General features: G+C 41.7%; 1 protein-coding gene across 1 annotated transcript; it reads right to left on the bottom strand.

The window, feature by feature from the left end:
• On the bottom strand, window positions 1-24,686 carry LOC131308459 (probable CoA ligase CCL7). The gene is made up of 6 exons (XM_058335400.1): window positions 23,607-24,686; window positions 4,646-4,835; window positions 4,231-4,376; window positions 1,064-1,131; window positions 873-975; window positions 1-321 (listed from the first exon to the last, which is right to left on the bottom strand). The coding sequence occupies exons 1-6, from the start codon at window positions 24,627-24,629 to the stop codon at window positions 208-210; spliced, it is 1,644 nt and encodes a 547-aa protein (XP_058191383.1). The 5' UTR covers window positions 24,630-24,686; the 3' UTR covers window positions 1-207.
• Between the last annotated feature and the right edge of the window lie 329 nt (window positions 24,687-25,015).

The raw sequence follows: 25,015 nt of genomic DNA, 5'->3' as shown, positions 1-25,015 counted from the left end.
TGAAGGGCAAAAGTTCATTGGCTTAAAATTGCGAAGTAATGTTCACAAATTTGAATAAACGTCTATTGAAGAATACTCTAGCTAATCTTGAACAAATCAGGTAAAGCCAAGATTTTAAAAGACCTCCAGGAACTTACAATCGACCACCGCAGTACATTTGTTGAGTTTCGCATGCATGATGCCAATTTCAGGCATGATCGAAGGACTTCATATCTTGGACTGGACTTGCTCTATGAGCACCCTTCTGAGGATCTTCCCCGAAGCTGTTTTAGGAACACTGTTGATGAATGTTACCCACCGCAATCTTTTGAAAGATGCAACCTGAAGAAGAACAAGAAGACAAATCAAATGAATATATGTTAAGCATTTTTTTGTTATGGTTAGTTAATTAGGAAGGAAAATGGTTAACAACAGCCAACATAGAGACCGAAAAACATTGAGCCTTTAAATCTCCTCACTTTTTGATCATATGCTTAAGAACCACTAATCAGAAATTGTTTGTGTACTAATTAAAATGGCCTAGTTGGGACGTTAGCCAAGCAAATAGTACCTACAAACTAACGTTTAGCAGACACCATCTATCGTTTTGCAACCATTTCAACGATGAACTGCTCCCATGATGATATCCAATGCTACCTAGTATCGTCATAATATCAAGTCATCGACTAATTTACAGTTGGGAAACTGAACTCGAGGGGCCTGGAGGCATGCAAACCCGCTCACCAGAGGGCCAAACCAGATCAGAGAATCAAGGATTCCTCATTCTCAGGTTAATTTGGGCAAGTTCCAGAAGAAATCCCTTTGGCGACCCGTTGACTTGGGCATGCGAACTACTATATATGAAATATTAGTCATCTAATGCTGTACGGTACCTGGTCTGCAATGAATTTCTTCACATCATCTTCTGAAAGAGAACTATTAGGAGAGCGGACGACATATGCAGCCGGGACCTCTCCAGCTTTAGCATCAGGAAACCTAAAAGGAAGAGTTATCAAAAAAACAGTTCATATAATTTTCACGAGCTAAGAAGTTTAAAGTCGGAGAAATTGCCATGTTTACTTACGGAATGACAACAGCATCTAGTATTTCAGAATGAGAAACAAGCAACTCTTCAAGCTCTGCTGGTGCGACCTAGCAAGAACAAAAGAAAATTAAAAAAACAAACATTATGAACTACGAGATAAATCAAGGGCAACAACATGATCGACCACGTAATTTTATGAGGAACCATGAAGGACGTGGGCGACAAAAACCAGAATATTCGACCTGGGTAGTTGGCCTTTTGGTTATACAATAACACTACGTACTGTGAGGTTATAGGTTCAAATCTTAATAGGAGTTTGATATCCGCTGTGGTTAGTTGGATGGGTTAGGGTAAAGTAAGTTCTTCTACAGTATGGCAAGAAATTTGCAAAGGTTTTTTCCAATGATTTGAAAAGAAAGCCATTCATATGAAACCATTCATATGAAAAAGCAAAGCCAATAACTCCCAATTAGGCAATCCTCTGAGGTAAAACTAATACTTCAGATTTTAGACAAGTAAGAGTAAGCACTCTGGGCACGGGTTGGGGGCTACTAAAAGAACGAAGATACAAATACTTATCCAAAAAAAGATACAAGTCAGATGAGTGTGGGCTCTCCGTCCGGCGCGATCGAAGAGTCGCCATCTGGATTTTTGAGATTGATGATCCAAGAAATCGAGAGTTTGTTTGAGAAAAAAAGGGCTTTGGTCTAGCGAAAACATCGAGATTTTGGATCCGAGAGCCACGTTACGAGCGGGGAAGGTTTTGTTAAAAAAGTACCCCGCTCGCCTGGTAAAAATCGGTCTCTACTAAGCATTTTAAATGAGGGATTTAATATCATTTGAAAAACTTAACTTTAAAACATGTACGGGAAAAGAACACAGGATTAAATATAACACATTGGCGTGCTTGTGATACGAACTGTACAGTATGAAATGGATGAACAATGTACAGAAAATGAAATAATAGTATTACAGCAGTCCGCCAATATCATGTGAAACACCGCACGACGACTCGGATACATTACACGGTGTAACTAAAACACCGTGCGGTGCACCTGTCTACATATTCTAGTATCAGTTCACTTTTACATGACAAAACAAACCATAGGTCCGCAAAATAGTTTTTTAGATTTTCTGAATTTCTGAAAAATGATTTACGAGACCCTTTTGTTCATCTCCTCATGTAAAGTAATGTTAAAAGTTCTTTGAAATTTCAAAAGATTTAATAAAAAAAATGACTTTTAACATGAAACTTGACTATGGAATGTACCCGCACAAAAAACAATAAACAGACTAAACATAATAACATAAAAGAAGTATGTACAAGAAACAAAATAATGCATGGTATAATACACTACGTTGTGCGGTGTTGTAAATTGCCGCACGATATAGCATATCTAGTGCAAAAATTATTTTTTTGTGCTTTCTGAATATAAAGCTCGTTTGAGACCCAAACTCAGTATAGAAAGACCGAGAAGAGCCTCGATCGGCTTCCCTCAAAGCTAAACGTGATTTAGCCAAAGGAATTTGTTTATACCTTTTGATTGAAACTTGGATGTGCTTGAAGATAGGGGAATGGAAGTTGATTTGGACTTGAAATACTTGAATGGGGATTGAAGGATGTGAGGTTGTTTGAAAGTTTTGAGGTGGAGGTCCTCCTAAATCAGTAGTTTACTGAACTTAAGAATAGAAGAAGAATGGAGGTATTTTTAGAGAGAGAAAGTGAGAGTTTAGAAAATGGCAGAATAACTTTATTTGGAGTTGAAGGGGTACTTCTCAACTAGAGGGGGGTGTATTTATAGGCAAGATTATTGCACCTGCAGGCGTGGCCGACAACTTCATACAACTGTCAGAACTTTTTCCGAAACGCCGCGCAACACAATGAAAAATGCCATGCTGCATATTGAAATCCTGTGCAGTGGAGCAATTTTTTGGAATTTTCTGAAATGCCAAGCAGCGTTTCTGAAATGCCACGCCGCGTTTTGAAATGCCGCGGGGTTTTTCGAGACAGCTCAGTACATTGAACTTCGCGGGGGCTCCCCAAACACTCCCAAACTCGGATTTAGGCATGGTTCGAAGCGTTGGAAAGCTTGTCAAGTCCTCTTTCTAACCCAATTGGTTTCACTCAAAGACATTTTATATATTGAAATGTGTGTCCATTTTACTATCAGTGTATCATGAAAAAAGTTATTTTTGACCAAGTAAACGCATTTTTCTCTTTGCAATTGAACCGGGGGCCACCCTATATGTTTGGGAAGGGGTTTTTTTTGAGGTTTAAAGAAGAAGTGACAGAGGAGCAACAATCCAAGTCTTAAAGGTATATTTTTTCTTATTTCATTATCGGGGAACTTAAAGATTATTCGGAGGCCCAAATTGGAGTGTCTACAATGAGTGTAGCTAAAAAATGATAATATTAGGATGGATGCGTGACTAGACTTTGTGACATAGAATTAGAAACGAGAACTATAAAATAAGATGAGAAAAATAGATTAATGTGCTTTAGACATATTTCATCGTAGATTGACCGATGCGATAGTTAAGAAGATTGGTATAGGTACGGTTGAGGGTAAAACTAAGGGAAGGGTTAGACTAAAATTTATGCTGGAGGCACTAGTTCTAAAGGATTTAGTTTTTTCTATATTATGGAATACTATGTTCTCAATACAGATGCCTTCGACAGAGCCAATTGATGAAAACACAAATTCTTGTAACCTACCCCAATTGATTGTGACTTAAAGGTCCATTCAATTTTGGTTAGCACTCCGGTTAACAATCCAATGTGATGCTTGAATATGTGAAGGAGATGAAATTGTTGTTTTAATTTAGTATAGTACATTATGATATATTTGACTTGTCATTGATGTAATATTTATCACTTACAAGTGATAATCATAGTAGTGGTATGCATCGATCACAAATCAAATGACATATATATGTAAAATATTAAATTAGAAATAACATAAATTGCTTCAAGAAAAAATGACAATTTCTGAGTAGGGATAAAATACCACTGCCTAATTACAAGAAGCACAACCCCTTTTAATAATAGGAAGCACCTAGACATACTACTACTTAGTTCTAGGAGGAACTTCCGCAAATTGGATGAAGATGACATTTATTTTATTATTATTATTATTATTATAGAGGAAAACTACCAAGGCCGAATGGACAGTTAGTTGTAGACTTGTAGTGAACAAAAAATATACCTGAAACCCTTTGTACTTGATCAACTCTTTAAGCCGGTCAACAACAAATAGTTGTCCTTCCTCATCAAAATATCCAAGATCTCTTGTGCGGATCCAACCCTCATTGTCTATGGTAAGCCTGGTGGCCTGTGAATTGTTAAAATAACCTGGAAAAAAAATACTGCTTATAACTTTTATTGAATGTAAAAGGAAGCAATTAAAAGAGCATACTATCAAAGCAGCATTCTTCATGAGGCTTTACTAGAGCAATTCAAATTATGTCATACAGATGGATGAAGTTAGAATATTCCAAACAACAAATACAGTGAAATGCCATTTCATCTAAGCTATTTATTTCTTGTTTGAGTGGTTTATATATTTGCATTCTGATGAACCACTCGTCAATAACAAACCACAAAACTCTGCAATACATTACCTTGCATCATGTTAGCTCCCCGAGCCCATATCTCCCCGAAATGTTTAGGAGGAAGAGGCTTCTGAGTTTCTACACTAACTATTTGGCATTCCACTCCTGCAACAACCATTCCTGCTGAACCAGAATTTCGAGGACCTTTTCTGTCATCCTCCATTGAGATAATCCCACAAGTTTCTGTCATTCCAAAGCCCTGAAATCAAGAGTACTTTTCCACTTTAGAGTTTAATTTAAGATCCCAATCCTATCTCATATACTACATGAACAAAAGTAAGGTCATTCATATCAACCAATCAGATGCGCGCCAATTACCAAGTATGACAGCCTAATTCTCACTCAAGTTTCAATGTAATTGGATGTAAAAAAATAACATGAAAACCAATGATTTGCATCTTTATAAGATGTTTTTCTAATTGGGGACTTACAAGTTCAAGCATTGAGAATAGTTCAAGGCTTCAAGCCAATGACAATTGACAACTTCAATATGCAAAAATGGACTGATTTTGAATGGAGACCAATAACTAAGCTTATCATGCACACGACTATTCATAAGCTCCACATTAAACATTCATATGTCCTCATATTCGATGCTAACATGTTTATTTCCACCAATGCACATGCGAAACTCTAGGCCGAAAACAATTAATTTAGAGAAAAGTCTACAATATACACTCTTAAAATGATGTTCGTACCATATGCACCTATTTTATGGTTCATTTATAACATTTTAGTGTGTTTCATAACTTTTGTTTTAGAATTCATAACTTTTTAGCAGTACGATTCGTAACATTTTCGTTATGATTCATAATATTTTGGTGTATCTCGTAACCTTTATACGATTCGTAACTTTTTAGCAATATGGTTCGTAACATTTTTGTTAAGGAAATAGAATCTCACATTGCTTGGGAGTGGAATGAGTGATCACTTAATAACATTTGAGACATCTCCACTCATTGCCAATTGATTTTGAGATGGATATAAAATTTCTACATGGTACAAAGCTCTACGACATCTGTCTAACTAAAGTGATCCTGCAGAAATTCACTCAATCTGAAGCAAGAAAATGACTGTAGGTGGACAAATTCAAGTAGTGCTCTGAACAGCACTGGAATGCAGCGGCTTCACGTGGTTCTTGAACGTAACCCTAATTTGTCAATGAAACCCTTGTCCTGCAAAACAGACAAGGAGTGAGTGCACCTTTGCCTCTCGTGGCAAAGGCCCTCCGATGCCTTTGTTAGTATTTCGTACTAGCAATCAAACCCTAATTATCAGTAGGAAAGCAATCAAAAAGCAATGTATTGCGTACCTTTTTCCTCTAGGTTTACCTCTTATTTATAGATTTATGAATGCTTGCTGCCCAAGTATCCATATTGCCCTAGGTTTCCTACCTCGTATAGGAAAACTAGGATCTCTTGGATTCTCGTTCCCTTATCAGTTTATTTCCTTAATCCTTGTAGGACTCTTTCCATAACAGGCCGAACATCCCATACTCGTTGGGTATCTTTCTTAGATCCTATATTATTGGGATCTCATCCCTTAACGGAATACCAGTGATTCTGGACCCTTCTAGAATGTTCCCTCTAATAGGACTTCTCTCTTTGTTCGGCCATCTCATGGCCGAACAGATGGCCTGGACCAGTTACTTCACATGTAACTGGTCCTAGGGAAACTTCTTGGACCATATCCCTTTTAAGGAGCTCTCCTCCTGTTCGGCTCTCTCTTGCCGAACAAGTTTCTTTAAACAGTGGCATCTCATGTCATTTTCCTTGTATTTGGTCCAGTAACACCTCGTGTCATTGCACCGAGAATCGTACAACCTCTCTGGACCATTGACTTCTCATGTCACTGGTCCATAGCGTGTTGACCTTTTCTTTTGACCGTACTCGGGCTCGTTTTGTACCTGTTCGGGAATACCTCCCTACAATTGCTCCCCAGCCTTACTCGTTTATATTTTACTCAGATAACGAGTAAAGCTCTTTTACCGAGCAAATTCATTTTGTTTCTGCACCCTATTTCATATATTGGTGCAATGTTTCATCATGTTGCTAAGGCAAAATCATCTTTTCGTGTGGCCGTCACAGGCTTTTAGCCCTAACCTTTACACGTGTCGATCATCATATTGCTTTACATTAAATACGAACAGACGTGTTTTTTGGAAAACGGAACGCTCAAACGGCGTCTGGGGTGACGTTTCACGTACGCCACCAACTTTTAAGGTATTTTTGGGTTTTCGTCCCATTTTCAAAAACCCCAATCTCTCTCTTAGACTCCCTCTGCAGAAAGAGACGATTTCAAGTTTTACCCGCCATTGAAGCTCTGTTCATCATTTCAAGACCTCCTCCTCTCTGCTCTTAGGGACTCAATCGACTATTTTCGTAAGTCATCATTCCTCTCCTTACTGCTCTATTTCTCTTGGTGGATTGTTTACAATCTCTCGTTAGGGTTTCATCGTCCCCTTTCTTTATACTTCAAAGAACCCCAAAAACCTTTCTGGTAATGGGAAGATTTCGGAGACACTGTAATACTCCTCAAACCATGGCTAGTTTCAGATCTCGATATGGGATTCCTGACAACGTAGCTACTATTTGGGCTCCTGAGGATGCCATTCGTGAAAGCTTCGATTTCGACACCCTTCACATTCCAGTAGTTGCCGTCGTTGAAGGCGGAGTTAGGTTTCTCTTAGCCCCTCTGCTCCGCCAAGTCTTAGCGTATTACAGGCTTTCGCCAATGCAGGTTTCTGCTAATTTCTTTCGAGTAGTTATGGGTATAAATGCCCTAAATCAAATGTTAGGGACCTCTCTAGGCTTGTACGATATTCACCACCTATCTAGTATTTCCAGAACTGGGGACGCCCTCACTTACTATTTAAAAAGTAGGAATTCTAGAAAGAAGCTAGTCCTTGAACTCCCTGACTCTGCTCGAGGGGATGACGACAACTTTCTGATCGTTACGGGCAACTTCGAACCCAGAGATGAGGACGACCAAGTGATTGGTTTTCATGCCCCTCACATATCCGGGAGCCCACGTTAGTGCTTTCCCCTAATTTCATATGTTTTGTCCTTTTTCATAAGAAAAGCTTTTTCGTGCTTCTAATTGCTTGTGCTTTGCTTTGTTTCAGCATCAAATATTAACCGTGGTTATAACATCATAACCCCACAAGTTCACATAGCTGATATCAGACGAGCACTTGCATTCAACGGCGAAGGGACATACCTTGCAGGCCGAGCAAGAGCAGCTCAAGTACTTCTTAGCTATAAAGCTTCGTACGGTGGGTTTATTGATCGGCGAACCCGAGCAGCTGACATCCCTGCAGTAGCTGGTCCTTCAAGACCAATCCCCGAACAAGAAGAGAGGCGTTCCCGGACTCTTCCAATCTCTGACGAACCTATCCCTCTTGCTGAGGAAGCTTCCAGTTCCACATCCAACTCGTCTTCCAGCGGCCATACCCTCTCACCTTCAGAGATAAACCGGCCAGTTGACTTGGGCAGCCTCCTCACCATTCCTGGTCGAGGTCGTGGTCAGGGCCAAAGTGTTCAAGGTCGTGGTCGTCGCCCCCAGACTCAAACCGATGCTCCTCCTGGATTTTCTCTAGAAGAAATTGAAGCCCTCCACAGAGAAAAACGTCAACGGGTGGAAGAATCTCAAGAAAGACCCCCACCATCCTCCTCATCTCCTGCTCCAGCATGGGCTCCCTCTTTCTCTCATGGGAACCGAGCTATCACTGCTCGGGACACTGTTGAGATTGAAGGGACTGCACTTGCATTGTCCCAAGCCTTTCTGTTGCCTGGGGATATGCAAAAAGAAGTTGCAATGTCTCCTGACAACCTCCTTAGCTCTTTCATGTCCCATAACGCCAAGGTAAAGTTTCTTTTTGTAACCATAGCGTATATAGCGTTTGATATGTATGTTTATCACAGTTGTTGTTGAACGTTCCAGGTGATGCAAAAAATGGTGGCCATGGCTCAAAAACTCAGCCAATTTGAGCCCCAACGTGCCAAACTGGTCAGCGAGAACAACAAGCTTCAACGCACCATCATCAGGCTTGAGAGAGAAAGAAACCAAGCCCTGGGAGAAGCTGATGGACTTAGAGGACAACTGAAGGGAGCTAAGGATAGTTTACATCAAACTCTGAAAGAATTGGAAGCGAGCCAGACGGAAGCCAAAGCTGCTTTTGAGAAGGGGTATAACGAAGGAATCAAGGTTGCCACTGAAAGCTACACAAGCCAAATGCTTGGAATGCAGGACCAAGTTTGGGTGGCTTCCTAGACTGCTTGCCTTGCAAAAGCAGAGATTCCTGAATCATCTCCCCTTTGGACCAATATGGATTTACCAAGTGCTGCTGCTAGCTGTGAGGAAGATATTGCAGAGGAGAGGGATGAAGAACAGGTGGTGAACGTGTCTGAACAACCTGTTCCTGAAGTGGAACCGCATAATGATATGACCAACCCTAGCCAAAAAGAAGTCAGTGGTGGTCCACTTGAAGATGAAAATACCACAGAAGAGCTGGCTGCTCCAGTAGCTCCTACAATTGCTCCTACAACTGTGCAAGATCTCACTGAAGATGAATGAGTTCTGTCTTCGTTTGTCTTTCTTTACATCTGTTTTGAATTGTTCCCTTCAAGATACCTGTTCCAAATGTTTCTATCATGGGTGTTTGAAATGTTTAAGTTATTTCGTACTTATGTAAGTCTTTCGTACTTAATCGTTTGAAGTTTCACGTACTTATGCATATATTCGTATGCTTCCAAGTTTGTGCATATTCTCATATGCTATGGACTATTTGTGCATATTCTCGTATGCTCTATGCATGTATTCGTATGCATTGCAAGGGTTTAAGTTTCTCGTACTTGAATATTTCGTGGCTTAAATTCCATACAAGTGTTTTCACACTTTAAGTTTCACGTACTTAGAACATTACACAAGTGTTTCGTACTTGCGTTCTCACAAGTGTTTCGTACTTGCGTTTAAGTATTTCGTACTTAAATGTTTGAAATTTTCACAAGTGTTTCGAACTTGTGTTTAAGTGTCACGTACTTAAATGGATATCCTATACCCCGCTCCCCAATACGAATGAGGGAAATTAATTTCGTAATTTGTATTTAAAACAAATACCGAGAAAACAGCAGTTATACTAAAAAAGTAACTTTATTCATAATCTGCAAAACTCAAGAGGGCATTATTCGTACCCCTTGCAGCTAAAATAACAAAACTAGAACACAAGAGAGTTTTATTCGTTACTCTCACACAATCACGATGTGCATAAAGAAAAATTTATTCATATAAAAAACTTTCTCAGATTATGGACATTCCAAGGTCTTGGCACTGGGTTCCCATCCAAGTCTGCCAATCGATAAGCCCAATGCCCATGATTTCTGTAACTCGATATGGGCCTTCCCAATTCGCCCCTAGCTTTCCCTCATTAGCCACTTTAGTATTGCTGAGCACTTTTCGTAGCACAAGGTCTCCAACACCGAACTCTCGTGGGTGTATGTTCTTGTTATAACTTTTGATGAGCTGCTCTTGGTATGAGGCCAAGTGCACCAGGGCCCGATCTCGTTGTTTCTCGGCAAAGTCTAACTCAATCTCCAAGGCTCTGTCATTTCCTCCACTTTCAACCAAAGTGGTCCTGTTGGTCGGCAGACCTATTTCCAATGGAATAACAGCCTCTGTTCCATATGCTAATGAATAGGGGGTCTCTCCCGTAGACCTCCTAGGCGTTGTTCGGTATGCCCATAGAACCAATGGCAATTCATCGGGCCATTTCCCCTTTGCCTTATCCAAACATTTCTTAATCCCATCAAGAATTGTTTTGTTTAAAGCCTCTGCTTGTCCGTTGCTTTGAGGGTAGGCTGGAGTTGAGTAATAATTTCTTATCCCATACTGGGCACAGAAAGTTTTGAACTTCTTCTGAAATTGTGACCCATTGTCTGTAATCAACGAATAAGGTACCCCAAAGCGAGTTATGATACTCTTCCACACGAACCTTTCTATCATAGGTTCAGTGATCTTGGCCAATGGCTCTGCCTCGATCCACTTAGTGAAGTAATCTGTTGCAACTAGTAGGAATTTTCGATTCCCAGTTGCTTTGTGTAATGGACCTACTATGTCCATTCCCCATTGAGCAAACGGCCAGGGACTTGTCAGCGGCACCAGGTCCTCGGCTGGTGTTCGAATCATTGGTGAAAATTTCTGACACTTCTCACAAATTTTAACGTACACCTTAGCATCTTCTTACATGTACGGCTACCAATACCCTTGGGTGATTGCTCGGTGGGCTATGGACCGACCACCAGCATGGCTTCCACAAGTTCCCTCGTGAATTTCGTGGAGGAACTTTTGCACCATCTCAGGATGCACACAAAGCAACTAGGGTCCTGTAAAAGACTTCCTATATAGTTTTCCCTCTGGGGATAACCAGAACCGAGCAGATTTGGTCCTGATTTTATGAGCCTCCTTTTTGTCCAAAGGGAGTGTTTCATCTCGTAAAAACTCCACTATTGGGTCCATCCAACTTGGTCCTTGGTTCACGTCCAAGACCATCTCCACACTTCTCCCAATGCTCGGCTCAGTCAGATACTCCACGGCTATTTTTCTTTTAAACTCAGATGGTATAGCTGCGGCTAACCATGCCAATGAATCTGCATGAGCATTCTTTCCAGAACTTATCTGCTCAATATACACCCTCTCGAAGGTATTGAGCAGATCTCTGGTCACCTGTACATATGCCGCCATCTTCTCGCTCCGGGTTTCATATTGCCCGGACAGTTGGTGGACTACGAGTTGTGAATCAGAATACACCCTAACACGTTCAGCTTTTAGGGTTTTTGCACTTCTCAAACCAGCTAAGAGTGCCTCGTACTCTGCCACGTTATTTGATGCACTAAACCCTAGCCGAACAGATAGTTCCAACATTGACCCTTCAGGGGGTAAAAGCACAACTCCAATTCCTAAACCAGTGTTGCAAGCTGACCCATCAACAAACAGCTTCCATTCTAAGGGATCTTGTTCGGCTGATTCCTGTTTCTTCGTTACAGGTGGCGTTGCCTCATGCTCCTTTCTCGTAGGAGGCAAAGGTGCTACTGTGGGTGAGAATTCTGCCACAAAATCAGCCAACACTTGACCTTTGATTGCTGTACGCGGCTGATAATCAATGTCGTATTGGCTCAACTCTACGGACCAAGTTGAGATCCTTCCCGAGAAGTCTGCCTTTCGTAGCAGTGATTTCAACGGGAACTCAGTGTAAACCACAACTTCATGACTCTGGAAATAATGTGGCAATTTTCTCATTGCTGTCTTTAATGCCAGGACTAATTTCTCGAGGGGCAAATACCTTGTTTCGGCATCTAACAAAGTTTTGCTCACATAATAAACTGGGATTTGCTCGGATCCCTTATTTCTTAAAAGTACTGCACTCACAGCATGCTCAGAAACAGCTAAGTATAAAACTAGAGACTCACCTGGTTCTGGAGTCGAAAGAAGGGAAGGAGAGGCCAAATATCCCTTTAGATCCTGGAAGGCTTGTTCACATTCTGCTCCCCATTCGAACCCTTCTCGTTTCTTTAACAGTTGAAAGAAAGGTCTGCACTTGTCACTTGATCGGCTAATAAATCTATTAAGAGCCGCCGCCATCCCAGTCAACCGTTGGACTTCTTTCATTGTCCGACGACTTTGCAGATTCTGTAAAGCCTTTATTTGGTCGGGATTCGCCTCTATCCCCCTCAAGGTTACAAGGTGGCCCAAAAACTTTTCAGAGCCAACTTCAAACGCACACTTCGAGGCGTTGAGTTTCAACTTGTATTTCCTTAAAAGTTCAAAAGCCTCTCTCAAATCTGCAATATGGCCTTGTCCAGCTTTACTTTTCACCACCATGTCATCTATGTAAACCTCCATAGTTTTGCCGAGCAATTTTCTAAACATGATGGTTGCCAGTCTCTGAAACGTTGCCCCTGCATTCTTCAATCCAAAGGGCATGACATTGTAACAGTACAACCCTCGTGGTGTAATAAAAGAAGTCTTCTCCTGATCTGGCCCGAACATTGCAACTTGATGATATCCTCGATATGCATCGAGAAAACTCATTCGTTCGTACCCTGCAGTGGCATCAACGAGTTGGTCTATCCTTGGAAGTGGAAAGCTATCTTTCGGACAGGCTTTGTTTAGGTCTGTGAAGTCTACGCAGACTCGCCACTTTCCATTCTTTGTCTTGACAACAACAGTATTCGATAGCCATTCTGGATAATAAACTTCCCTTATTGCCTTGGCTTCCAACAAATGGTCTACTTCTTCAATTACAGCGTCAACATGTTGTATGGCTGCCCTTCTTTTTTTCTGAATGACCGGCTTGTGCTGTGGATCTATGTTCAAATGATGGCAGATGACGTCTGCATCTACCCCAGGCATCTCTTCTGGTGTCCAGGCAAATACATGGATATAAGTCTTTAAGAAACTTATCAATTCATTCTCTTCCTCTACTGACAATGATTCCCCGATCAGAAAATACCTATCTGGATCAATCTCGTTGATCGGTGTTTTCTTCAAATCCTCAACTACCCTCTCGGTTGGGTTTTTTCCAATATCCTCAATGGTCAGCAGATCCGGAATTTTCACAGTATTAACATGGTTGGCATTATGGATTCTCTTTATGATGGACACCAAACATTGTTGAGCTATCTTTTGGTTACCTTTGATGTGCTCAATCCCATTAGACCCTGGGAACTTTACCATCTGATGGAAAGTTGAGGAGACTACCCTCATCTTGTGCAACCATGCTCTCCCTATAATCACGTTATAGGAGGATGGTACATCCACCACTAGGAAGTCGGTTCGTAGCACCACTGTCCCAGCCCGAACAGGCAAAGTTACCTTGCCTAATGGCCAAACTGCTCCTGCCCCAAATCCGACCAATGGAGTTACTGATTGTACCAAATCTTCTTGTGTGAGCCCCAGTTTCTTGAATGCATCGTAGTATAGCACTTCGGTGCAACTCCCTGAATCCACCAGGATTCTTTCCATATCATATTCCCCAACTCGTAGGGTTATGACTAAAGCATCGTTGTGTGGTACCTGGACTCCTCCCAGATCTTCATCCGTAAAAACTATGCCTTCGTTGCTTGCCCCTTCATTGCGCCCTCTTTTCTTTCCCAACTGCATTACATGTTGGTCATGTTTCACTTGTCTCTGAAGCAATCTCACCTCATTTCTCGTATAAGGTTCGGCTAATCCATGTATCATATGGATTACCCCTTTTGGATTCTGTTCGTAATCCAACTCCATTGCCTTGTCTTTATCCTTGGAATCTTCTTGGATAAATTCTTTGAGATAACCTCGTGAGACCAAATCATCAAGATGTCGTTTAAACATCTCACAGTCCTCAGTCATGTGACCTCAATCTTTATGGTAACTGCAGTGCTGATTCATAGCACGTTTTGCATCTTTATTCCCACCAAGAGTTGGGGGCCATTTGAAATAAGGTTGATTCTTTATTCGATAAAGAATCCTATAAATGGGCTCTTTCCAAATCGTGTTTATTGAAAAGAATGACTTGGGATCCGGGGCTTGTTTATCCTTGTACTGCTCTTTCTTCGCCTGCCCATAATCTTTTCTTTCACGATAAGTTTTGGGCTTTAGCTTGTCAGCTTTCTTTATAGGCCCCTTTACTTGCTCGGCGGCCAACTTACCATCCTCTCGTAGGATGTCATCCTCGTTCCTGACGTGCTGCTCAATTCTCTCCATCAATTTTGCCAATGTCTGCACGGGACTCATGTTTAGAGACTTACGCAGTTCCCCCCGAACAGGTAAGCCTGTTTTGAACGTGGCTATTGCGTATTCTTCACTACATCCTTCAATCTCGTTGAAGGTTTCCCAGTACTTCTTTGCATAAGTCCTGATCGGCTCGTCCTCTCTTTGCTTCATAAAAGAAAGACTCTCAAAGGTTTTGGGAGCTTTCCTGCTCATCAAGAATCGTGCAGTGAATTCCTCGGCCAACTGCACCCATGTTCGGATGGAGCGTGAGCCCAATCTGTGAAACCAAGACAAAGCAACCTTCCCTAAACTCGACGGGAACATCTTGCACATGATTGCATCATCTCCTTCATGCATAAACATTGCTTGCTGGTAATGCTATATATGGGCCACGGGATCAGCATCTGTCTCGTAGAGGCTGTACGTTCCGTGCTTTACCCTGGTTGGCAATCTAGCCTCCTGTAACTTTTTTGCAAAAGGGGAGGATGCTATATTCTGAAGTGCTTTCCGTGCTGCTTCCCGTGCAGTCATGGTTTCATCCTCTGGTCCTTTCTTGGATCTAGTTCTTTCCCAATCGGAATCAGGTCTCTCGTACCTGTCCCTATGATGTTTCCTACTCCCTTCCTCCTCGGGGGTAGAGCTTCGACCTCTGCTTCTCCTCTTTCTCGGAGATACCCTCCTTCGCTCGGGTGTTCGGATCTTCCTCCTTCCTTTTCGTGGAGAAGCTTTATGTCGCCTTGGGGTCAGACTTCTGCTTCTGCTCCTTCTTCCTCGTGAAGGAGCCTTTTTGTACTGTACCAAAGCATATTCACTGCCTCTAGAATTTTTTCGAGATAGTCCGGAGTCCTCCGAATGTTCCCTGATCCTCTCTAGTTCTTTGATCTCATGTTCTCATTTTTTGATCAAACGAGCATATTCCTCAATTTCTTTTCTCTTCTTATCAAGAACGTCCTCGCTACGGTATACACTCCTGGAGTGTGCAATCGATTCATCCCCTCGATGGGATTTAGTCCTTCTCGTGGACTTCGATGCCGTCTCCCCATCTCTATTTTTGGAGTCGCCGTGGATGGTAAGGGGGTGGCCCTTACTCGTGGTCCTCTTGTGTCCTCTTTCGAGCTTTCTCGGAGCCCCGGGTGGAGATTTATCCCCTCCTCCAATTAATACATCCTTTGGGTCGTGTGGCGTTGCTGGATCTACTTCCACCATGGTCGTATTTCAAAGGGAACTCTTTCGTTTCCCATAGACGGCGCCAATTGTAGGTGGACAAATTCAAGTAGTGCTCTGAACAGCACTAGAATGCAGCGGCTTCACGTGGTTCTTGAACGTAACCCTAATTTGTCAATGAAACCCTTGTCCTGCAAAACAGACAAGGAGTGAGTGCACCTTTGCCTCTCGTGGCAAAGGCCCTCCGATGCCTTTGTTAGTATTTCGTACTAGCAATCAAACCCTAATTATCAGTAGGAAAGCAATCAAAAAGCAATGTATTGCGTACCTTTTTCCTCTAGGTTTACCTCTTATTTATAGATTTATGGATGCTTGCTGCCCAAGTATTCATATTGCCCTAGGTTTCCTACCTCGTATAGGAAAACTAGGATCTCTTGGATTCTCGTTCCCTTATCAGTTTATTTCCTTAATCCTTGTAAGACTCTTTCCATAACAGGCCGAACATCCCATACTCGTTGGATATCTTTCTTAGATCCTATATTCTTGGGATCTCATCCCTTAACGAAATACCAGTGATTTTGGACCCTTCTAGAATGTTCCCTCTAATAGGACTTCTCTCTTTGTTCGGCCATCTCATGGCCGAACAGATGGCCTGGACCAGTTACTTCACATGTAACTGGTCCTCAGGAAACTTCTTGGACCATATCCCTTCTAAGGAGCTCTCCTCCTATTCGGCTCTCTCTTGCCGAACAAGTTTCTTTGAACAGTGGCATCTCATGTCATTTTCCTTGTATTTGGTCCAGCAACACCGCGTGTCATTGCACCGAGAATCGTACAACCTCTCTGGACCATTGACTTCTCATGTCACTGGTCCATAGCGTGTTGACCTTTTCTTTTGACCGTACTCGGGCTCGTTTTGTACCTGTTCGGGAATACCTCCCTACAATGACCTAGGTAATGGCGATAGTAATGAATTCATCCCCATATTCAACTACCTCATCATCTATTACAGAACTTGTGACTATAAAGTTGAATCTACCTCCATCTCTAGTGTTCTTGATATCAAACATTAATTTGTTTGTTCCTATTAAACTCGAATCCCACAATTATGTGATATGGAGAACACAAATCGAACATGCATTGAAAGCTAATGGGTTTTTTTGATATGTTGATGGAACAATTCCATGTCCATTGCCCACTGCTACCTGAACTATTGAAGTTTCTCTTTCTTATCCTGATATTGCTCTCTGGAAAATTGTTGATAGTCAGTTGTTATCATGCCTAATTGCTACAATCTCTGCCTCCACAGTACCATTAATTCTAGGGCTTGAACATGCTTATAAAGTGTGGGAGGTTATTGAACACAGGTTTAATTCGGTGACGGCAATGGTAGGACTCCCTGGATCTTTGTACTTTGGAGCGATATTCCTTTGAATGATAGAACTCACTTGCTCAGTAAGGAATATCTTCTTTTGAACATTAAGCTTGCGCTTTCGAGTGCATAAATCCTTAAGAAATTTTCCATACGAGGGGATTTGCTTGACCGCATCCATGAGAGGAATGTTGATCTTCACTTGATTGAATAATTCATGTAACTCCGCATTGAGATTTGGTTTCGCCAAGGCCTTCAAACGAATAGGATATGGTGCCAGTGTTGGAATAACTCGAGGATCCGGTACACTCTCCTTCTCCTTGCCTTTTTCCTTTCCTTCGAGAACCTCCTTGCTTACCTCCTTAGGAGACTCCCCAAGAGTTGATGTTGGAGTTGAACGTTCGATAGGACGGGGCAACAAGGTAGGTTCCAGAGGCATCACCACTTGATTATCCACCATCTTGCCACTTTGAGGAGAAATAATAGCCTTTGCTTGTTCGGGAAAAGTCACCGAAGAGCTAGCAAAGTGAAGACCTTGAGAAAGTGCATTAGGCGGGTTAGAAGTTCTACGGATTAGGTTGAGGTTGCATAAGAAACTTCCCTTTTTCTTGCTATAACAAACCCACCGTAGTTGTCAATTTGCCCAACTGGTTCCTGATATCACCCATCATTTGAGTTTATTGTTCATTGATGATTGTTTGCCCTTGCAAGGATATATTCAGTTGATCCTCTAATGAAAGTTTCAGGGGTTGTTGCTGAAATTGGCCTGAGCTTGGAAAGGGCCCCGAAGGAGCAAAACCTTGTGGACCTTGCGCTTGAGGGAAACAGAAAGCATTTTGAGGTTGCTTCCATGGTAACTATGGAGCGGGAGGTGAAACTTGAGAAGAACCCGCATCATTTGATTGATTCCATTGGAAAGCTGGATGTTGTCTTGTCCCCGAATTGTAAGACTGGGTGAAGGGATCAAAACGTTGCACTGCATGTACCTCCTCGAGAGCAATTCCATTAATCACATTCTTGAGAGAAGAAATACTGGGAAATGCCTCAGTAGAATGGCCCACCATTTCGCATATGATACACACCTCCTCCACTTGACGTACCACTTTGACTTCTTGAGATTGAGCACTCTTCAATTTCAACTTATCGAGCTTCCAAGAAATTTCCTCCAAGCGAGTTTCAAAAGCACTTTGCTCAGCAATAGAGAATTTCCCCGAACCAGTAGGACCTTGATTGTGCATTGCCCTCTCCCCAGGATCTGCAAACTGCCATGTTTGAGTTTTCTCAGCCAACTTCTCATAATAATCCCAAGCATCCTCAAGTGTTTTCCCCATAAAGTTGCCTCTTCCCAATGTGTCTAGAAGTTGTTTACTCCCTTGAGAACACCCCCTGTAGAAGTAATTGACTTGCAAATACAAAGAAAAATTGTGATGAGGAACCGCCATGAGTAAGTCCTTATACCCTTCTCAATATTTGTGAAAAGTCTCTCCATCCCTTTGCTTGAAATTCTGAATCTGATTCATAAGCAACTTTGTTCGGCTGGCCGGAAAGAACTTGGTCGTGAAAGCATCTTGAACTTCTCCCCAGTTACGCAGTGACCGAGGCTTTAGAGAATTAAGCCATTGTTTCGCCTTATGCTTCAAAGTGAACGGAAACAGCTTGAGAAGAGCCCGATCCAGTTGATTCTGAGCAGGGATAAAGGAATGTAGAACAGACTCGAACTCCCGGATATGAGAATACGGATCCTCCAACCTCAGCACCCGAAATTCTGGAACCACCCGGAGATATTCAGCTTTGAAATCAAAGGCATTCCTAGCTGCTAGAGTCGGAATAACTATAGGTGATACTTGAGGACCCCGTTCTGGATTAAGATATTCACGCAAAGTGCAAACTACAACTTCTTCGGCCATTAGGCCTTTGCAATGACGTTTGCGAAATAATTTCCGAGGCGAAGAATGGGCAGGATATGCCCGAGCAATACTCCGGATTTTAGGCGCAGAAGAAGAACAATGAAGCCGATTGGAAATAGGACTTCGGTACACAGGCATACACAAAAAAAAACTACTACTACCAACAAACTACCAGAATGGAGGGGCTAAGCCGCCACCTCATCTCAGCAACAGAATATACGAGGGGTTATGCCACCACCTCGGCTAAGCAATGCAATCAACTAACGCAATTAACTAAACTAAACTACAATAACTAAAAACAGACTCAGCATTTAACTTAGCTTCGTTACACCTCAGGTTATGATATGAAGATCGGTTAAAGGTATCCACTAAGTTAAATACAAGCTAACAAACATATTACTAAACTACTCGACGAAAGCGGGATACTTACAGTGATTTGTCGAACCTCCAAGAAAGCCATAATAAGATAATCCCCGGCAACGGCGCCAAAAATGCTTCGTTTGCGTTAATATATAGAAATATGATCACCACAAGCGTAGGGTAAATATGTCATTTGAAGCATAATAATCCGGAAGATCGAGATCGTATCCAAGGGAATAATTAATACGGCTTGAATGGATTTGTAGAAGTAAGCAAGGTTTTCGGCTTTTAGACAGCCAACTTTGTTTTACTTTATGCGGTGGAAATTAAAAGGCTAAATTAAATGGCGAATTAACTAGAATGAAAGGTAGGCTAGGTCTAGGAGATCCTAACACCCACAACTCAAGTCAAATCACTCGTCTCATCCTATTACTCGGTTTGAGATACTCAACTAAGGTTCTCAACTCGGAAGATACATGGTTTGATTACCAAGCTAGCTCTAGAATTCATTGGCAAACACCTCAAGCGACAAAGCTCTAAGCATCATGTGTGGCAAGTAGGCAACGCTCTTGCCTACACATGATTAAGGAGGTTAACACCTTAGCAATTTGACAAATAAATCTGAACTACACATCATTTTTTGAACCAAAGATTCAAACTTTATGATAAGAAAAGCAAATTTAACTCAAGCCATGAGGTGCTAGTCACCCCATGACCTAGTCTTGAAAAACTACTCACTCATATCTAGAGAGATAAAAACAAACAAAAATCTAGCTAACATATTGAAATGACACAATTTGAAATAAACTAGATAATTTGATAGATCGAAAGATTGTCTACAACTTTAATGAAAGCTAAAGTAGCAAAAACAAATTACTTAAAGCAGAAAATGCAAGTTTAAAGGCTGGAAATGAAAAACAATAAGAACATTCAAAAAGTAATTCAAAATCTATCTTAGATCTAGAAAAATGCAATACAATCTATCCCCCTAATTCGGTGACATCACACTCTTTTATATCAAGCCCATTCGCACACGGAATATCCCAAAAGATGCCTTGAAAATTCTCTTCAAAGGCCCTCGCTATCGATACTTAGGGTAATATGGTACCGGTACCGAAATCATTAAGGCTGACATCCAAGTCACTCGGTACCAATAGAAATTATGATGAGGTACTGATACTAAGGTCTTCATCTGCTACGGTCTTGACCATTTCGGTACCGATAGAGTAAATTATGTAGTACTGGTACCGAGCTCTTATTCTCCAGCACTTGACTTTTGGTCCTCGCCTTGGCCATTCGTGTCGTCGGGTCACCTCCGAGCCTTCATAGCTTTGGCGTTTGGCACTTGATTGCACTCACGTGTTAGCCACGGTGCTAGTGACGGTTTATTTGCACGATTTACCTGTCAAGACTTGAAAACACCTTTGCACGCAAAAGTAGATATAAACAACTAAATTAACAATAAAATCAAATTAAACTAGAGACTTAGCGCACCCTCAAAGGTAATATCGGGTGCTTATCACTCACACGTTCTAAAAGTGGCATTTACAAACCTAATGTTCCATTTTCTTTATCTGTTGTCACTTCTTCAATTCCAACTGAACCAAAGTCCTTTTCTGAAGCTATTAAATCTACTCATTGGCAGAAAGCTATGTCTACTGAATATGAGGCTTTGTTATCCCCAAGGCACTTGGACTTTAGTTCCTCCTCCCTTTCATGCTAACATAATTGGTTGTCATTGGATTTTCAAACTAAAAAGGCAATCTGATAGGTCTATAGCTAGATACAAAGCTAGGTTGGTTGCTAGAGGTAATCAACAGTATGAAGGATTGGATTTTACTTAAACATTTAGCCTTGGCATTAAACAACCTACTCTAAGACTGGTTCTTGCTCTAGCTGTTCATTTTGGCTAGCCTTTGAAGCAATTAGATGTTTCTAATGCTTTTTTTGCATGGGATTATTCATGAGGAGGTTTTTATGAAGCAACCCCCTGGTTATGTGGATCCTTCTAGACCCTCCTTTTTTTGTAAACTTATTAAGGCTCTATATGGACTTAGACAAGCTCCATGTGCATGGTATGCCTTGTTTTCCAGGCATCTATAACAACTGGGGTTTCGTAACAGTCTAGCTGACATATCCCTTTTCATTCTTGCTCAAGGATCAGATATTACATATGTTTTAATTTATGTTGATGATATCATTGTTACTGGTAACAATTCAGCATTCATCTCCACCTTATTGGCCAAGTTTGCTATTAAAGATCTTGGAAATCTTCATTATTTTCTGGGGATAGAAATTCTCAAAGATTCTACTGGTTTGTTTCTTACTTAACATAAATATGCTCTAGAAGAACTTACTAAAGTAGGCATGCTTGACTGTAAGCCTAGTTTGTCTCCATCCTCTACCAAATCATCTTGTGCTATGGATGATTTTGCTCCTTTTCATGATGCTAACCTCTACAGGTCTATTGTTGAGTCCTTGCAATACCTCACCATTACTAAGCCTGAGTTATCTCATGCTGTGAACTATGTTTGCCAATTTACGCATTCTCCAACTCAGTCCCATTTTGCTTCTGTAAAACGAATTCTGAGATATGTGAAGGATACTTTACATCAAGGTCTTTGCTTTACTCCTTCTCTGTTTATGACTGCATTTTGTGATGCTGATTGGGCCGGCAACTAGTTTGACAGCAGATCTACTTCTGGTTTTTGTGTATTCTTGGGTGATAATATCATTTCTTAGAGTGCTTAGAAGTAACACACGGTTGTTAGGTCTAGTACAAAAGCTGAATATAAAGCCTTGGCTCAAACTACTGCTGAGTTAATGTTGCTTCAATAGTTGCTCAAAGATTTTTGTGTTTCTTTGGATGGTGTTCTTGTTATCTTCTGTGATAATCTCTCCGCCATTGCTATTGCCTATAGCCCTATCTTCCATGCTCGCACAAAGCATATTGAGGTGGACTACCATTTCATTCGCGCGAAAAGGTCATGGCTAAGCAAGTTTGTGTTCAGCATGTGAGTTCAGAAGCACAGACTACTGATGTGTTCACTAAACTTCTTTTTGTTGCTAGATTTCAACATCTTACTTCCAAACTCATGGTGAAGCCTCTCCCCCTGAGTTTGAGGGGGGTTGTTAGCTAAGCTCATTAGTCAATTAGTTAGTTGTTTGTTAAGGGGTTAATTAGTGTGTAAGTTTAGGTGGTTACAGCTGTTAAAATTAGTGGAGTACAGGTAGTGGAGTACAACTGTCATTCTTTTGTGTTTAATAACATTTGGGACCTCTCCACTCATTGCCAATTGATTTTGAGTTTGATATAAAGTTTCTTCATGGTATCAGAGCAGGGCTCATTCCACTCTACATTTTACAAAATAAAAAATTCACAATCCACACCCCGCGATGACAGACCAGTGAAAAAGGCTACACGATAATAGGACCCAAAAAATGGCCATGCGTCACAGACCTCAAACGCGGCTGCACGTGAGAGGAATGTTAAGGAAATAGAATTTCAAATTGCTTGATGGAAAATCCTATGTGTACCGACCATTTTTGGACCGAAACCGTACCGACGGCCGCGCGCGGCCGTCTCCGGCCACCGGACGGCCGATCCGAGCCGTCCAAAAATTTTAAAAAAAAAAAACCGAGGGGCCCAACGCGGGAATCAACGTCATCCGATGTGTGTAGGGTGCTTGATCTAAACACCCTATTTTTCGTGTATGTAGGGTGCTTGATCTAAACACCCTATTTTTCGTGTATACATATATACACGAAAAATAGGGTGTTTAGATCAAGCACCCTACACACATCGGATGACGTTGATTCCCGCGTTGGGCCCCTCGGTTTTTTTTTTAAAAATTTTTGGACGGCTCGGATCGGCCGTCCGGTGGCCGGAGACGGCCGCGCGCGGCCGTCGGTACGGTTTCGGTCCAAAATGGTCGGTGTATATAGTAGTACTCTTGCTTGATAGTGGAAGGAGTAATCACTTAATAACATTTGGGACCTCTCCACTCATTGCCAATTGATTTTGAGTTGAATATAAAGTTTTTTCATGGTATCAAAGCAAGGCTCGTTCTACTCCACATTTTATAAAATAAAAAATTCACAATCCACACCCCATGATAACAGACTAGCAAAAAGATTGCACGATGATAGGACCCAAAAGTGGTCACACATGACAGACCTCAAATGCGGCTACATGTGAGGGGGGATGTTAAGGAAATAGAATCTCACATTGCTTGAGAGTGGAATGGGTGATCACTTAATAACATTTGGGATCTCTCCACTCATTGTCAATAAATTTTGAAATGGATATAAAGTTTTCTCTATAATTCATAACATTTTGAAGGATACATATGATACACACCCAAACAGAGAGTGTGTATTGTAGTATTTCCCTTAATTCAGTATTTATGACGAAAAGTACCTGAATAACTACAGCCTGAGGGAAATTCTTGGCGCATTCCACCATCAAATCCTTCCCCAAAGGTGCTGCACCAGACCTAATTTGCCTCAACGACGATGTATCATACTTCTTTACGACACTATTCTTAGCCAGAGCTAGCACAATAGGCGGCACAACCCACAAATGTGTCACTCTATGCTTCTCCACAGCCCTCAAAACCATCTCCAAATCAAACTTCCCCATGGACACAATCGCATTCCCCCTCTGCAGCTGCGCGAACACAATCGAAGCAAGTCCAAACACGTGAAACATCGGCAATACACATAAGTACACGTTGTGCATCTCCCCTGCGAGTTCTTGGTCAGCAGTAACCATTAGAGCTGCCGCCACAAAATTCCCATGGCTCAACATCACTCCTTTGCTTGCTCCTGTCGTGCCCGAAGAGTACAACAGAGCAGCCGTATCGCTCGATTTAATTTCAGTTACGGGAAGTAAATCCGACGCCGACCCAGAATTCTTAACCAAATCAACGAACCATGCAACGTTCGAATTCGAGCTATTACCAATCAAGTTGGAATTTTCCTCACTACCAATCATGACACATTTCAATCCAAACCCTCTAACCTTATCCCATAACTCGGGAACGGTAACAATAACCTTTGGATTACAGTCATTAACTTGTTTTGCATTCTCTGACACCGTATACGCAGGGTTAACACTGGTGGCAATAGCTCCTATTGAGATGGTTGCGAAGAAACAGATAGGGAATTGGATTGAATTTGGGGCGAAGATGAGGACGACGTCGTTTTTCTTGATACCCAATTGGTGGAGGAAGGCGTGGGAGAGTTTGGCGACGGTGGATTTGAATTGGGAGAAGGTGAGGGTGTAGCCGGAGTCGTCGTCGATGAGGGCGGGTTTGTCGGAGTAAGAGGAGGAATTCCGGAAGAGGAATGAGACCATGGAGAGGTTTGGGTCATTGGGTAGAAGCAGAGGAGGGCGAAGCGATCTGTATATGCCGTCTTGCCCATAACCAGATTTCTCCATTGCCTTTTCGAATTCTGGTTCTGAGAGTGTTCTTATTACAGAAGTAACGATCAAGAGGTATCATTAATGGTGTAGTGCGACTCTTGCACTACAGTGTTTCACAGTTCATCATTAATGAGGTAATTGTTGACAATTGGCATCAATTCTCCACATGGGCTGCTGAGAGGTGCAGCCTTTGTTGAACCACATGGGCTGCTGAGAGGTGCAGCCTTTGTTGAAAATGGCATGACAGCCATTCTTTGAATGGCCTATAAATGGAGACCCTTTGGCTCAAAGTTTTGTATTAGAAATCAGAGAAGAGAGTGATACACGAGTAGATTGTGAGGCAATACTGTGTGAGTCTGAGTGATTGTTGTAATCCTCCTCCAGTAAATATAGTGAATCCG

The sequence above is a fragment of the Rhododendron vialii genome, chromosome 1a, assembly GCF_030253575.1.
Source record: "Rhododendron vialii isolate Sample 1 chromosome 1a, ASM3025357v1".
Classification (NCBI taxonomy): Eukaryota; Viridiplantae; Streptophyta; class Magnoliopsida; order Ericales; family Ericaceae; genus Rhododendron; species Rhododendron vialii.
Note: the sequence above shows the minus strand (reverse complement) of the source record. Positions and strands in the feature narration are given on the sequence as shown.

Coding starts and splice junctions, on each gene's coding strand:
- LOC131308459 (XM_058335400.1), bottom strand. CDS start 24,629: ATGGAGAAATCTGGTTATGGGCAAGACGGCATATACAGATCGCTTCGC. Junction 4,836..23,606: donor CTCAGGCTGTAGTTATTCAG/GTACTTTTCGTC, acceptor TCTTGATTTCAG/GGCTTTGGAATGACAGAAAC. Junction 322..872: donor AGAAATTCATTGCAGACCAG/GTACCGTACAGC, acceptor GTTCTTCTTCAG/GTTGCATCTTTCAAAAGATT.